At 49.8% G+C, this 13735-nt stretch overlaps 1 protein-coding gene across 4 annotated transcripts; it reads right to left on the reverse strand.

Annotated features, from left to right (window-relative positions):
* Window positions 1-7852: 7852 nt before the first annotated feature.
* Window positions 7853-12147, reverse strand: Prph (peripherin). Of its 4 annotated transcripts, none has more exons than XM_040753855.1 (9): window positions 11230-12135; window positions 10838-10898; window positions 10566-10661; window positions 9947-10114; window positions 9725-9850; window positions 9421-9641; window positions 9289-9338; window positions 8828-8907; window positions 7853-8217 (listed from the first exon to the last, which is right to left on the reverse strand). In XM_040753855.1, exons 1-9 carry the CDS (start codon window positions 11781-11783, stop codon window positions 8152-8154), a joined length of 1422 nt encoding a protein of 473 aa, XP_040609789.1. In that variant the 5' UTR covers window positions 11784-12135; the 3' UTR covers window positions 7853-8151. The 4 variants fall into 4 exon arrangements, with proteins under 4 accessions (XP_040609789.1, XP_040609788.1, XP_040609787.1 ...); XM_040753854.1 differs by having other exon boundaries at window positions 7853-8220; window positions 11230-12134; XM_040753853.1 differs by having other exon boundaries at window positions 9725-10114; window positions 11230-12147.
* Window positions 12148-13735: the final 1588 nt, after the last annotated feature.

Consider the following 13735-nt stretch of genomic DNA (forward strand, 5'->3'; position numbering starts at 1 on the left):
AGAGAAATAGAGGATATATATCATGTATATATATATATATATCAGCTATTTCATTACCACCACCTTGGTCTATCATATTTATGTAGGAAATTGCAATTACCTTCCAAATAGTCTCCTTGCCCAACCCATCCAGTCTTTGTTTATTTTAATATATATATATGTTTTTATTAAACAGGCATGTTTATGCAATATATTCGGATAACAGTTCCCTTTCCTCCAATTCTTTCCAGATCCTCTCCTTCCACCAACTCCATGTCCTTTCCTTCTCTTTAGAAAACAAACAGGCCAGAAGTGGTGGCCGAGGGAGGCAGAGGCAGACGGATCTCTGTGAGTTTGAGGACAGTCAAGGCTATACAGAGAAACTGTCTCGAAAAACCAAAAAGGAAGAAAGGGAGGAAGGAAGGAGAGAAAGAGAAAACAAACAGGCAAAACACACCAGAATATAAAAGAAAAAGCTCAAGAAACACACAAACAAAACCCATAAAAACACAAAATTGAAAATCATAATATACAAGCAAAAGACCAGTAAGACAAAAAAAAATGCAAATAGCAACAAGAGATGAAAAAAAAATCTACAAAAATACCATTGAGTTAGTTTTGTGTTGAGACCCACCCTTACGTGTGGTTAGTATACCCAGTGAGACTCCCTTTGGGAAAACTAATTTTTCCTTTGCAAGCAGCTGTCAATTAGAGATTGCTTCTTAGTTAGGGGTTGGAGCCTGTGTCTTCTTCCGCCTCCCTGCGATTGGACCAGGCTGGCTTGAACTTGTGCAGGCCCTGGGCATGAAACTCAGTCTCTTGAGTTCACATGTGTGGCAGGAAGACACTTTCCATGGAGTCATTGATCCCCTCTGGCTCTCACAATTTTTTTTGCCTGCTTTTCTGTATAGTTCCTTGATCCCTGAGAGGAACCCCCAGTCTTTCTGTCCACATGAATCCATTCTTTTGATAGCTGGAGAAATTTTTCCAAAATGCAAATCTGGTAACTGCTGTGCCTTAGTGATTAGCACACTCAAACCTAACATTTTGTGCCATGCCCCTCTGCCCTCTTGCTCTCTGCTTTCTGTGAAGGAGAATTTTTTTTAAAGAAAGATTTATTTTATGTATATGAGTGTTCTATCTGCATGTACAGCTTTATGCTAGAAGAGGGCATCAGATTCCACTAGAGATGTCTGTAAGCCACCAGGTGGTTGCTGGGAATTGAACTCATGACCTCTGGAAGAGCAGCTGGTGCTCTTAACCGCTGAGCCATCTCTTCAGCCCCCTGAAGGAGAATTCTCAAAAAGAAGTTGTGTCCACAAATGCTAACTAAAACTTCAGTGGCTGAAGCAGCTGGAATGTTACAATGAGAAGCCAACTACAATTTACCTTGGCTATCTTTAGAGCCATTCCTTGCCCACCTCTGTGACGAACCTGCCATATCAACTACAGGTGGAATGTATTAAACAAATCCAGTTTTTCTCCCATCAAAGAGCTATCTGGGGCATGTAGTTGAGATTCCCCTTCCCTGGCTAACACACCTTTCTGATGTTACCATCAATGTATTTTTTATTTTACTTATGAAGATTTTATTTGTGTTTTTGCCTCCATATATGTATGTGTACCACATACATGTCAGGTGAACACAGAAGTCAGAAGAAGGTATCAGAGCCCCTGGAACTGGGGTTATGAATGATTATAAGCCACCATGTAAGTTCTGGGAATTGAACCCAGGTCCTCTGCAAGTACAAGAAGTGCTCTTAACCACTGAACCATCTCTCTAGTCCCCATCAATGTACTTTTAAACTGTCCTGAAGGGCAGGGTGTGGTAATGCACATCTTTAATCTTAGCACTCTGGATGTAGAAGCCTACAAGTCCCTGTGAGTTTGAGGCCAGCTTTGTCTACATCTAGGCCAGCCACGGCTGAGTAGGAATACCCTGTCTCAAAAAGTGAAATAAAATGCATTCAGAAAATAAAATGCCTTGATTTATAACCTTGTTCTGTTGTCCTAAAAATTCCAAGCTTCCACCTTGGAATAGTGGAACTTAGGGTAACCTAAATCCAGGTTGCTGGGCCATAGTCACCAGAATAAGTTACCTCTTACCCTCTTTGAGTTTGAGACGGGTGTTTTTGCATTGACACTAATTCCATGACCTCACCTAAGTCCTCAGGGCTGTCATACTTCCTCTAGTGCCTCTGGGATTCTTTCTCAGTCTCACTTTGCCTGCTTGTGCCTCCCAATTAATGTCCATTGTTACTTCTTACATTTGTTTAACTTTATTTTATGTGCACTGGCATCAGATACCCTAGAAATGGAGTTACAGACAGTTGTGAACTGCCATGTGGGTGCTGGGAATTGAACTCAGGTCCTCTGGAAGAGCAGACAATGCTCTTAACCACTGAGCTATCTTTCCAGCCCCCTATTGTTACTTCTTCATGGAGGCATTCCTGGAGTCCACACACAAGCCTCCTCAGTCTGTGAAAGATACCTTGGTTACCAGCTCTCTGCACCCTCTAAGCTGTCTGGCAAACTCCAGTTATATGCTCTCAGAGGAGTGTTTATTGACCCAGAGCATTATGTAGCTCAGTTGGTAATTATATATTCATCAATGAGAATACAATGATTATTAAACTGCCTTTCCTGATAGAAGATGAGGAGATGAACCTCTATTTCAGTGGTTCTCAACTTTCCTAGTGCTGTGACCCTTTAATACAGTTCCTCATGTTTCTTTGCCTTCACATTTTCAGTGGCTTACAGTGAGTGTTCATAAAGTCCTAAATAGCCAGGCAGTCGTGGCACACACCTTTAATCCCATTACTCAGGAGGCAGAGGCAGGTGGATCTCTATCAGTTCCAAGCCAGCCTGGTCTACAGAGTGAGTTTCAGGACAGGCTCCAAACCCTACAGAGAAACCCTATCTCAAAAAGCCAAAAAAACAAAAAACAACAACAACAACAACAAAAACAAGTCCTAAATCTTTGCTAAATGAGTTAGTGGATAAATGATTGAGGGAATGCACAGACAAACAGGGAAAGCCTATAAGAAATGATATCCTAGCTCTTGGAAGGCAAAGGCAGAAGGAACATGTGTTGAAGGCCAGTCAGGGCTACAAAGTGAGACCTTGTCTCAAAAATGAGGGAGGAGGGTTTGAGTAAATAGCCTGGACTGTGAAGTGCTTGCCGTGCACACATGAGGACCGGAGTCCCATCCCTAAGACAGACAGACACACACACACACACACACACACACACACACACACACAGAGAGAGAGAGAAAGAGAGAGAGAGAGAGAGAGAGAGAGAGAGAGAGAGAGAGAGCAATGCTCAGGTGGGTTGTGTATAGAAGGGACCATGCCTATCAACCAACAGTTTTCGTTTTTTTTCTTGCAGCACTGCAGATCCAAGCCAGGGCCTCGGGAATGCTGGGCAAGAGCTCTACCACTGAGCTACTCCCCAGCCCCCGTCTATTGTGCACTAGAATAAACATTGTAACTATTTTCTTTGTTTGTGGAGGACTGCGATTGATTTTCTATCTGGCAATCTTTTTTTTTGTTGTTTGTTTGAGACAAGGTCTCCCTTTATGTAGCTCTGACAGCTCTGGAACTTGCTGCATAGACCAGGCTGGCCTCAAAACTCCCGTGGACCCCACTGCACCAGCCTCCTGAAAGCTGGGATTAATGTTGTGTGTCACCACACACAGCTCTATTCAGTGATATTAGTGAGCTCCTGGTTTGTCTATTGATCCTATTGAATTTTCTGTTTTTGTTTGTTGTGCTGGGATAGCAGATCGCTCTACCTTTGAGCTATACAATTAGTTCTTTTTGATTTTCTTTCTTTTTTTGAGATTTGTCTTTCTTAAATTTCTGTTATGTTTATTTAATCTTATTTTGTGTGAGTCCACAGAACCTCTGGAAGAGCAGTCCGTATTTTTTAACCATTGAACCATCTCTCTAGCAGCCCCCCACACACACATTTTTTAAGGATTTTTTTTAAAGATTTAGTTATTTTGTATATAGCTTTCTGCCTGCATGCCAGAAGAGGGTACCAGATCTCATTATGAATGGCTGTGAGGCACCATGTGGTTGCTGGGAATTGAACTCAAGACCTCTGGAAAAGCAGTCAAAGCTCTTAACCTCTGAACCATCTCTCCAGCCCCCCCTCTTTCTTTCCTTCTTTTTCTCTTTCTTGCTTCCTTGCTTCCCTCCTTTCTTCCTTCCTGTCTTTCTTTCTTCCATCTGTCTGTCTTTCTTTTTCCTCTTTTTGTAGGGTGTCTTATAGCCCATGTGAGCACTCATTGTGTATTGATCTTTAAGAAGTCAAGATTGCCGGGCGTTAATCCCAGCACTCAAGAGGCAGAGGTAGAGGCAGGCTGATCTCTGTGAGTTCGAGGCCAGTCTGGTCTATAGAGCAAGTTCCAGGACAGCTTCCAAAACAAGAAACCCTGTCTCAAATAAATAAATAAATAGGAGAAGGAGGAGAAGAGGAGGAGGAGGAGGAGGAGGAGGAGGAGGAGGAGGAAGGAGAAGTAGTCAAGATTACCTGGAACTTCTGATCTTCCTGCTTCTCCCTCCCAAGCACTGTATTCCCTCCCATTCCACCAGGTGCTGAGGATCAAAGCCTGAGGCTCCCTGCTAAGCAAGCAGTGCTCTGACAGTTGAGTTGTACCCCCAGCCTTTTCTTTTTCTTTCTTTCCTATTGAGCTTGTTATGTAGCCAAGGATAGTTTCCAACTGATTTTCTTCCCTCCACCTCCCAAGTCCTAGGACTATTGCACACACCATCTCTATCACACTTGGCAAAAAATCTCTCCCTTTTCAATTTACAGAAAGCAAAGCCCTGCTTTAGGCTTTTTGTTTGTTTATGTGTTTTTTGCTGTTGTTTCATTTTTTTCTTTTAGTTTTCCTTGTTGTTGTTTTTTGAGACAGGGTTTTTTTGTTGTTGTTGTTGTTTTGTTTTTGTTTTTGTTTTTCGAGACAAGGTTTCTCTGTGGCTTTGGAGGCTGTCCTGGAACTCACTCTGTAGACCAGGCTGGCCTCGAACTCACAGAGTTCCGCCTGCCTCTGCCTCCCGAGTGCTGGGATTAAAGGCGTGGGTCACCACCTCCCGGCTCCTGTTTTGCTTTTTGAGACCGAGTCTCACTATACAGATCTGGCACTCACAGAAACCTGCTTCTGCCTCCTGAAGGATGGGCTGATTAAAGGGCAGGCACCACCATGCCCAGACTTCCTCTTGGTTTGTTTGGCTTGTTTGTTTTTGTTTTTGTTTTTATTTTTATTTTTTTGAGATTTAGTCTAATTTTGTAGTTAAGACTGCCTTAGAACTAAAGATCATCCTGGGGCCTGTGAGTTAGCTCAGTGGGCATGGTAGTTTGAAAGAGTCTTCCATAAACTCCAGTTGGTGGTGTTTGGGGAGACTATGGAATTGGCAGGACAGGAGCCTTGCTGGAGAAGTATGTCACAGGGTGTGGGCTTTGAGAAATTATACCCTTGCCCCATTTACAGATGTCTTTCTCTCTGCTTCCTGCGTGTGATTGAGATGTGACCTTTCAGCTTCCTGCTCTGGTCACCATACCTTCCCTGCCACGACGGACATCTAGCCCTCTGGTACCATCAGCCAGAATAAACTCTTTTCTTCCTTAAGTTGCTGTGGTCAACGTACATTATCACACCAACAGCAAAGAGATCAGTATTGGCTCAGAACCCAAGTTCTCAACACAAAGGAGATTCATTTGCCTCTGAGGAACAGAGGGCAGGGATAAGGGACAGGAGGGTGAGGGACAAGGGAAAAGGAACAGAGAGAGGGGTCAGGGATGTTTGCTTCTGGATAGAGAGGGACTGACATGGCCCATAGAAAATGGCAGTTTATAAAGGGAAAAAGGAAAACCCCATGTTTGGATAAGGTGTTTAAGTTTTTTTGCTTTGCTTTGTTTTGTTTTTTCAAGGCATGGTTTCTCTGTGAAGCCCTGGCTGTCCTGGAACTCTCTCTGTAGGCCAGGCTGGCCTTGAACTCAGAGATCTGTCTACCTCTGCTTCCCAAGTGCTGGGATTATAAAGGCATGCACCACCACCACCACCACCTGGCCTGAGGTGTTTAATTTTAATTGGGTATATTAATTATGTGAGCCAAAGGGGGCTTTTGATTGCTGGATTTCAATTCTTTGATCAGTGGACCTTGGTAGTCAGCCTCAGGAGGAGGAAGAGGCCAAATAAGGAATAGACCTTGGTGGCAGCTTTAGGAACGTCATCTAAGGGTTTTTAGCAAGGCGGAGGGAATGGGGGAGAAGGGCAAGGCCTGCCAGAGCCATGATAGCCATGCCTGAGGGGGCAGAGCCCTTTCTTTCTTTCTTTCTTTCTTTTTTTCTTTTCTTTTTTTTTTTTTTTTTTTTTTTTGGTTTTTTGAGACAGGGTTTCTCTGTAGCTTTGGAGGCTGTCCTAGAACTCACTCTGTAGACCAGGCTGGCCTCGAACTCACAGAGATCCGCCTGCCTCTGCCTCCCGAGTGCTGGGATTAAAGGCGTGTGCCACCAAGGTCCAGCGGGCAGAGCCCTTTCAAACAGAAAAGTATCTAATACAGTGGGTAAGGGCACTTGTCACCCAGCCTGATGACATGAGTTTGACCTCCAGGATCCCACATGGACAGAACAGACTCCTAGAAGTTGTCCTCTGACTTCTACACTTGTGTCATGGTGCATGCATGATGACAAACATGCACACACTAAAATAATTAAAATGCAAACACATAAATAAATGAGTTACAAAATAAAGCTCCCCAGGTGATGGTGGCGCACGCCTTTAATCCCAGCACTCGGGAGGCAGAGGCAGGTGGATCTCTGTGAGTTCAAGACCAAGCTGGTCTACAGAGGAAGTTCCAGGATAGGCTCCAAAACTACAGAGAAACCCTGTCTTGAAAAACTAAATAAATAAAATACAGGTTCTTTCCTCTTTCTTTCTCTACCTCCCTTCTTCCTTTCACTGTATTGAGAGTTGAATCCACTGAGAACTCCACCACTGAGCTATATCTCTAGCCTCTTGTTTGTTTTGCTTGTTATTATTATTTTTTAAGTTATTTTTCTTTTCTTTTTCTTTTTCTTTTTTTTTTGTTTTTGTTTTTTGAGACAGGGTTTCTCTGTATTGTTTTGGAGGCTGTTCTGGAACTCACTCTGTAGACCAGGCTGGCCTCAAACTCACAGAGATCCGCCTGACTCTGCTTCCTGAGTGCTGGGATTAGAGGCATTAGCCACCAACGCCCGGCTCCAGCTGCTTATAATTATTATTGGTGTGTGGTGTGTGGTGTGTGTGTGTGTGTGTGTGTGTGTGTGTGTGTGTGTGTGTGTAGACACTTGCATGTCATGGTGCATGTGTGGAGGTCATAGGATAACTACTTCTAGGAATCTGTGCTCACCTTCAGCCTTGTTGAGGTAGAGGCTATCTTTTATTATTTATTAATTATTATTGTTGTTGTTGTTATTATTATTTGTTCCTCAAGAAGGGTTTCTCTGTGTAGCCTTGGCTGTCCTGGAATTCACTCTGTAGACCTGGCTACTCTTGAACTCAAAAAGATCCACCTGCCTCTACCTCCTGAGTGCTGACATTAAAGTTGTGTGCCACCACCACCCACACAGACACAGACACACACACACACACACACACACAGAGTCAAAAAAGAAATCTCAAGATGGACATACCTGTAATCTCAACACTTGAAATATTGAAACAGGATTGAAAGTTAGTTCAAGGCTAGCCTGGGCTACATAGAAAGACTTTTTTTAAGTTGAGAAGGAAAAGAGAGGTTTGAGAAAACCCAACAGAGCCCACTGGAGTCATGAGGGCCAAGAAAATGAGAGTCAGAGAAGAAAGAGCCCCAGACAAATACATGAGTTTCTCTCAGTAGCCATTTTATTTGATTTGGAGTGAGACTCACTGGCCCACCCCACTGGCCTTGGGGTCATTCTTGAACAGATACATTGTCCTGGGTTTCTTTGTCTGCCTCTTACAAGGACAGGAAGGCTTTGGTCACACCTATGTGTCAGGGCAGGGAGAGACTAGCTGCCATGTCAGGCTGCAGCTTGGCTGGGCAGGATCATGCCACATGCATTGAGGGGCTGGGAGACCGACTAATGCTGGGGTTTGAGCTTCAGAGGCTTAGGCCAGGGTCAAAGCTCTGGGTGTGGACTCAGTAGCTGTGAATAGAAGCCTTGTCCAGTTCACTGTGCTGCTCCTTCTGGGACTCTGTCACCACCTGCTGGGGGAAAGGGGTAATTCAGCACCACTTCCTAGGGACAGTCTCGTGCCCCACCTGTCATAGCTTGCTAAGGCTACAGTTTATCTCCTCCTTCTCCTTTTCCTCTTCCTCTTCTTCATTTTTTTGAGACAGGGATTCTCTGTGTGGCCCTGATTGCCTGGAACTCTCTGTAGACCAAGCTGGCCTCGAACTCAGAGGGCTGCCTCTGCCTCCCGAGGGCTGGGACTAAGGGTGTGTACCACCACCACCTGGCTAGCCACTCATCTTCTATCTGATGTTCCTCCTTGGCTCAGCAGATGGAGGAATTTGTCACACAAATCTTAAAACCTGAGTTTGATCCCTGAAAGTCACAGTAAAGGGGGAGAAATGATTTCTGAAAATGCCCTCTGATCTCCACATGAGCACATGTCACAGGTGTGTCTACACACACACACACACACACACACACACACACACACACACACACACATGCACACACACCTACCTTCTATCTGGTGTCCATCCCAAGAACCATGTACCCTCAACACCCTAAGGTCTACAGCCAGGTCAGATCGGGGCTCAGAAACACTAGAAATGGGGGGGTCCCAGATCAAGGGGTTTGTCTCACCTCCCCATCCCGAGTCTCAATAGTCCTGATCAGAACCATCTTGCGGCTGTGGCTGTCCTGGGGAGGCTCCACTTCAGGCGCTGGAGAAAGCGGGAGAAGGACACTGAAAGGTTTGGGGATTGTCTCCTTTCAGGCTCCCCCTCCTACCTCTTGGGTTTTTTTTTCTGTTTGTTTGTTTTGTTTTGTTTTGAGACAGGGTTTCTCTGTGGCTTTGGAGGTTGTCCTGGAACTCGCTCTGTAGACCAGGCTGGCCTCGAACTCACAGAGATCCGCCTGCCTCTGCTTCCCGAGTGCTGGGATTAAAGGCGTGCGCCACCACTGCCCGGCTCACTTCTACCTCTTAAGGCCAGAAACCTCCCTACAGTTGGAATAGGAGTCAATCCAGGATGACCATGACCAGAGCAATCAGGGCAGAATGTATAAGGGAGATGCAGGCTGGAAGCCAGCCGTGGAGGACTCACCAGTCGTCTTTAAACTTAAGGAGGCAAAGGAATGAACCGGCACTGAGATCCTGAGGGCAAAGCATCCAACCTGGTTATTCCCTTCTCTAGTCCCAACGCCTTACCATCCCTGCCCTGTCCCATTAGCCTCACCGGCTCTCCTCCCCTTCCAGCAGCTTCCTGTAGGTGGCGATCTCGATATCCAGGGCCATCTTGACATTGAGGAGCTCCTGGTACTCCCGCAGGTGCCGTGCCATCTCTTCCTTCAGCTGTCGAAGCTCTTCCTCCAGCCTCGCGGTGCCCGCTTGGTACCCTCCAGCCTCCAGGGCGAACTGCTCCTCCAGCTCCCGCAGCTGTCTGAGCAGCGCCTCGTTCTGGGATGGGGGAAAGAGAATGGGGAGCAGTCGGAGAGCCCTTTAGCACCCGCCCACGGCCCAGGCAGCAGCAGAATGCTCACCGTGCCACGCAGCCCGTCCACCTCGCAAGTCAGACTCTGGATCTGACGTCGGGACTCGTTCATTTCCTGCTTGGCCTGGCGTAGGGCCTCGTGGTTGCGGTTGGCGGCGTCGGACAGGTCAGCGTACTGTGGAGTGGCAGACAGGTCTGGTGGGATGAGCGCCGTTCCCAGAGCCTCCCACCCCAGGACCCACACCCCCAGAGTCCTCCCGTGTTCTCGCACTTTGGACTTATACCACTCCTCTGCCTCCTGCAGATTCTTCGCCGCGATGTTCTCATACTGCATGCGGATGTCCCTCAGCGCCGCGGTCAGCTCTGGCTTCACAGTCGCCTCTACCTCCACCTGCTGCACCTGCTGGCTCTCCATACTCACCTGCAGGTCCCGAAGTTCCTACAAGCCAGGAAAGGTGGAGGTTGTGAATAGAATAGTGAAGAGAAGAGTATCTAGCCCATCAAGGTGGTACACATATGTAATCCCAGCTTTTGAAAGACTGGGGCACGGAACTCACTAGTTCAAGACCGTCCAGGCTTTGAGACCCTGTCTCAAAATAAATAAATACAAAAATAAATAAAATTTAAAGTGTTGTGAGGCATTGCGTGAACAGAAGGGGGCGCTAGGGAGTGCAGCGTGCCCTGGATTCTGAGACCTCAGCCCAGGATGCCCTTAAGCCGGTTGTCAGGTTCAGGGTGTAGCTACCCCGACCACCAACAGGTGGCGCATGGGTGGGAGTCAAACCACCTGTGGCCCGGGTAAAGGGTGGGGTTGTCATCACTTCGCATCCCTGTCTCCGCAGCTTCAGCGAGGCCTCTCCCAAGTCTTGCCAGACACCCCGACCACCCACCTCTTCGTGTAGCTTCTTAAGGAACTCAATTTCATCCATCAGAGACTCAATCTTGCGCTCTAGTTCTAGGCGGGACAGGGTGGCGTCGTCCACGTCCTTTGCGAGTGGGGATGGGGGTTCAAGAGAAAGGAGGGCTCTTCAGGCAGAGGAAGGGCCAGGCCTTCCCTTCTGCCTCGGAGGCATGAAGTTACCTCCCTTAGCCCACCGAGGCCACCCTGAAGACGCTGCTGGGGTGCAGATGGGGTGGTGGGACTCACGTGGCCTCTACTCACCTTACGGAAGAGCACCAGGTTGTGCTCCGCGTCCTCCCGCTTGCGGGATTCTTCTTCCAGCCTGACGGGCCGAGTGGGGAGACAGTGAGCTGCCGGGTCACCTCCCAGGCCACATCCAGCACCCCGCCCCCATCTACTCTTGCCGCTGTCCTGGTTCTAAAGCGAGGGATTCGACCTGCCCGTCTAACGGGCTGGGAACAGAAGGGGGGTCCCCTTCATACTCGGCCACTAAGCCTAGGCGCTCGGAGCACAGCACTGGGAGGGGGCCGGCCAGGATGCTGCAGGCACCTCTGGAGTTGGCCAGCCGGGCCACGCCCTAGCGCTGTAGTATCCGTGGGAAAGAAAGGGAGGAGCGGTGGGAGCCACTGGCAGACCCTGACCTGCCCTCTGACCTCTGCTTGAGCGCCGCCAGGTCCTCCGCCAGCGCGTCGCGCTCCACCTGCACCCGGTCGCGCTCCCGGCCCAGCAGCTCCAGTTCGCGCCGCAGATCCCGCAGCTCCTGCTGGCACAGCTGGTCGGCGCGCGCCGGTTCCTGGCCCCGGACCTGGCTCAGCTCCCCGCGCAGGGCTGCGTTCTGCTGCTCCAGGAAGCGCACCTTCTCGATGAAGTTGGCGAAGCGATCGTTGAGCTCCTGGAGTTCTTGCTTCTCGTTGCTCCGTGTTGCCAGGAACTCCTGGTTGAGGGCCTCCGCCATGGAGAAGTCGAGGCGCTCCGAGGGCAAGCGCAGAGCCCCCGCCCGAGGGGCACGGAAGCTGCCCAGCCTTGCCGAGGAGCTCGGGGACGCCGAGCCCAGCAGGCGGCTGCTGGAGAAGCGAGAGCTAGATGAATAGGAGTAAGCCCCGGGAGACAGTGAGGGCGGTGGCCCGAAGGTCCGGCGGTACGAGGTGGAGCTGATGTTGGACCGGAGGCCCGACGAGTGATGGCTCATGGTGGCGGAAGATGGCATTCAGCGCTTGGCAGAGCTAGGCCGGGCGGGAAGGAGCCGCAGACTGATGCGGGGCAGCTTTATAGCCCTGCGGTCTCAGGGGTGTGGGGGGGGCATGACAGCTCCTCCCACTGGCCTGACTACAGATGGGCTGTGTGCGGAGGGGGATGCCCCACCCTGCAGAGCGGCGACACCACCCCTTCCCTCTGGTTGCTGGCACCCTGCCTACTTGATTCCCCCTTGTTGCTGGCAGAGATGGGGTGCGACAGCAGGGTGGAGGTGAGCTAGGGGGCCAAGCCTTGGGCATGACTCCAACGTAGGGTTGGAGGGCATGACTTGACCCGGGGTGCCGCCTCAGAAGAGGAGGTAAGAATTGGGGAATAGGAGGGAACTGAGGTCAAAGGGCAAGCTTTTGGCTGTGAGAAGGGAGGTAGGTGGAGGGACAGCTAACCTGACCTAAACCGGGGCGTTTGTGCCTCCTCCTGTCTCCTGAAACTGGGTTCTTTTTTCACCTGTTGTCAGCTGCCCCCCACCCTGACCACAGCGAAGAGAAACAGGGGACAGAAGGGCTGGGGCGGAGGGGGCTGGGGAAGGGCTTATCTCTGCCTGCTCCCCAGAGCACGGTAAAGGGCTGGTGGTTGGCGCCAGCTCTGCAGCTAATGGACTGACCAGCTCCCTTCCCCCTGCCCTTGTCCAGCAGAAGGTGCCTGCTGAGCCTCTACGTTAAAGACACAGCACCCAGACTTGGGTTTGACAGCCTTCTCAACAAGGTGGGCACCTCACACAGGGGCTGGCGGTGTCACACTCCCAGGTGTCTGCCATGTCAGAGGCTAAGCTGAGTGGCCTGGGGTGTGCCATCCGCCCACCGGTTACTGGATTCTCTCCCCCTCCACACCAGCTGCTGCTCAGTCACAGGCTTTACGGGAACTAGAGGAGTCCCTGAAGTAGGAAGGGGAGGGGGTTGAGGGGTAGCAGCTTCCAGGACTGAAAGACAGACAGACTGGCGGGCACCGGTGCAGAGGAGGTGCAGGTACCCAGAAAGATACCCATCCCCTACGGCATGAAAGAAGATAGAGAAGTCCTCGGTCTGGTCCACAACACAGACGCCTTTACCACTCCGCCATCTCATAGATCCTACAAACATGTGTGTGCGTAGCCCACCCAGATGCCTGTGAGCACAGACATTACAAAAATACACAACTACACCCCCCCACACACACACACCAGTTAGCAGGAAGGCTGGTGTCTGGCCTTAGTGTGTCACACGGCTTGCAAAATGCAAACACGGGCTGTCCAGGAATGGACAGGGGCAGTTTGGATGCTCTATAGGAGAAAAGATGCTGAGGCCTTTAGGTTTATTGAGAGTGGGAGCCGTGTGGCTGCTGTCACTGAGGATTCTCAAGCAGGGTGGGTCCACCTCATATGGGTCCTGAGAAGAAAACAGGTGTGAGAGAAGAAGGTTTATGGCTCTAGGCTGGATTCCTGACTGGGATGAGGAGGGCGGCTCCCGGCTGGTCAGCTCCCTCATACTGCAGGGCAGAACGCTCCCCCACCTTCTGTGTGTCCTCTGAGATGGGCCAAAGCCAACGCCCAGCCTGAGCGCTGGCTTACATCCCCAGCCTTCCCCTTCTCTCCAGGCCCCTCCTTCCTCCGGGGCCATTAGTCTCTCCCAGCTCAGCTGCCAGGCCTGCTCCTTGATGGATCTAGTTTGGTTGCTAAGGGAATGAGAAAAGGATGTTGGGAAAGGGGACAGGGTGAGTAAACCAGGGCCTGCCCCACCCCAGTTCCAGGCATGGAGAGGGGTAAGGGCCCATCTGGGTTAGGGTAAGGGGTTGGCAGGTCAGAGGTGAGGTTGTGGGAACCTTGGCGCCTTGGTGCTTTCTGCCGCAATCCTGGACTCCGAGCAATTGCTGCCATTGGTCCGGGGCTCCATCCAGCAGAGACTCCAGGAGCAATGATGATCCCTGGAGACA

The sequence above is a fragment of the Mesocricetus auratus genome, unplaced genomic scaffold (assembly GCF_017639785.1).
Source record: "Mesocricetus auratus isolate SY011 unplaced genomic scaffold, BCM_Maur_2.0 Super-Scaffold_100010, whole genome shotgun sequence".
Lineage (NCBI taxonomy): Eukaryota > Metazoa > Chordata > Mammalia > Rodentia > Cricetidae > Mesocricetus > Mesocricetus auratus.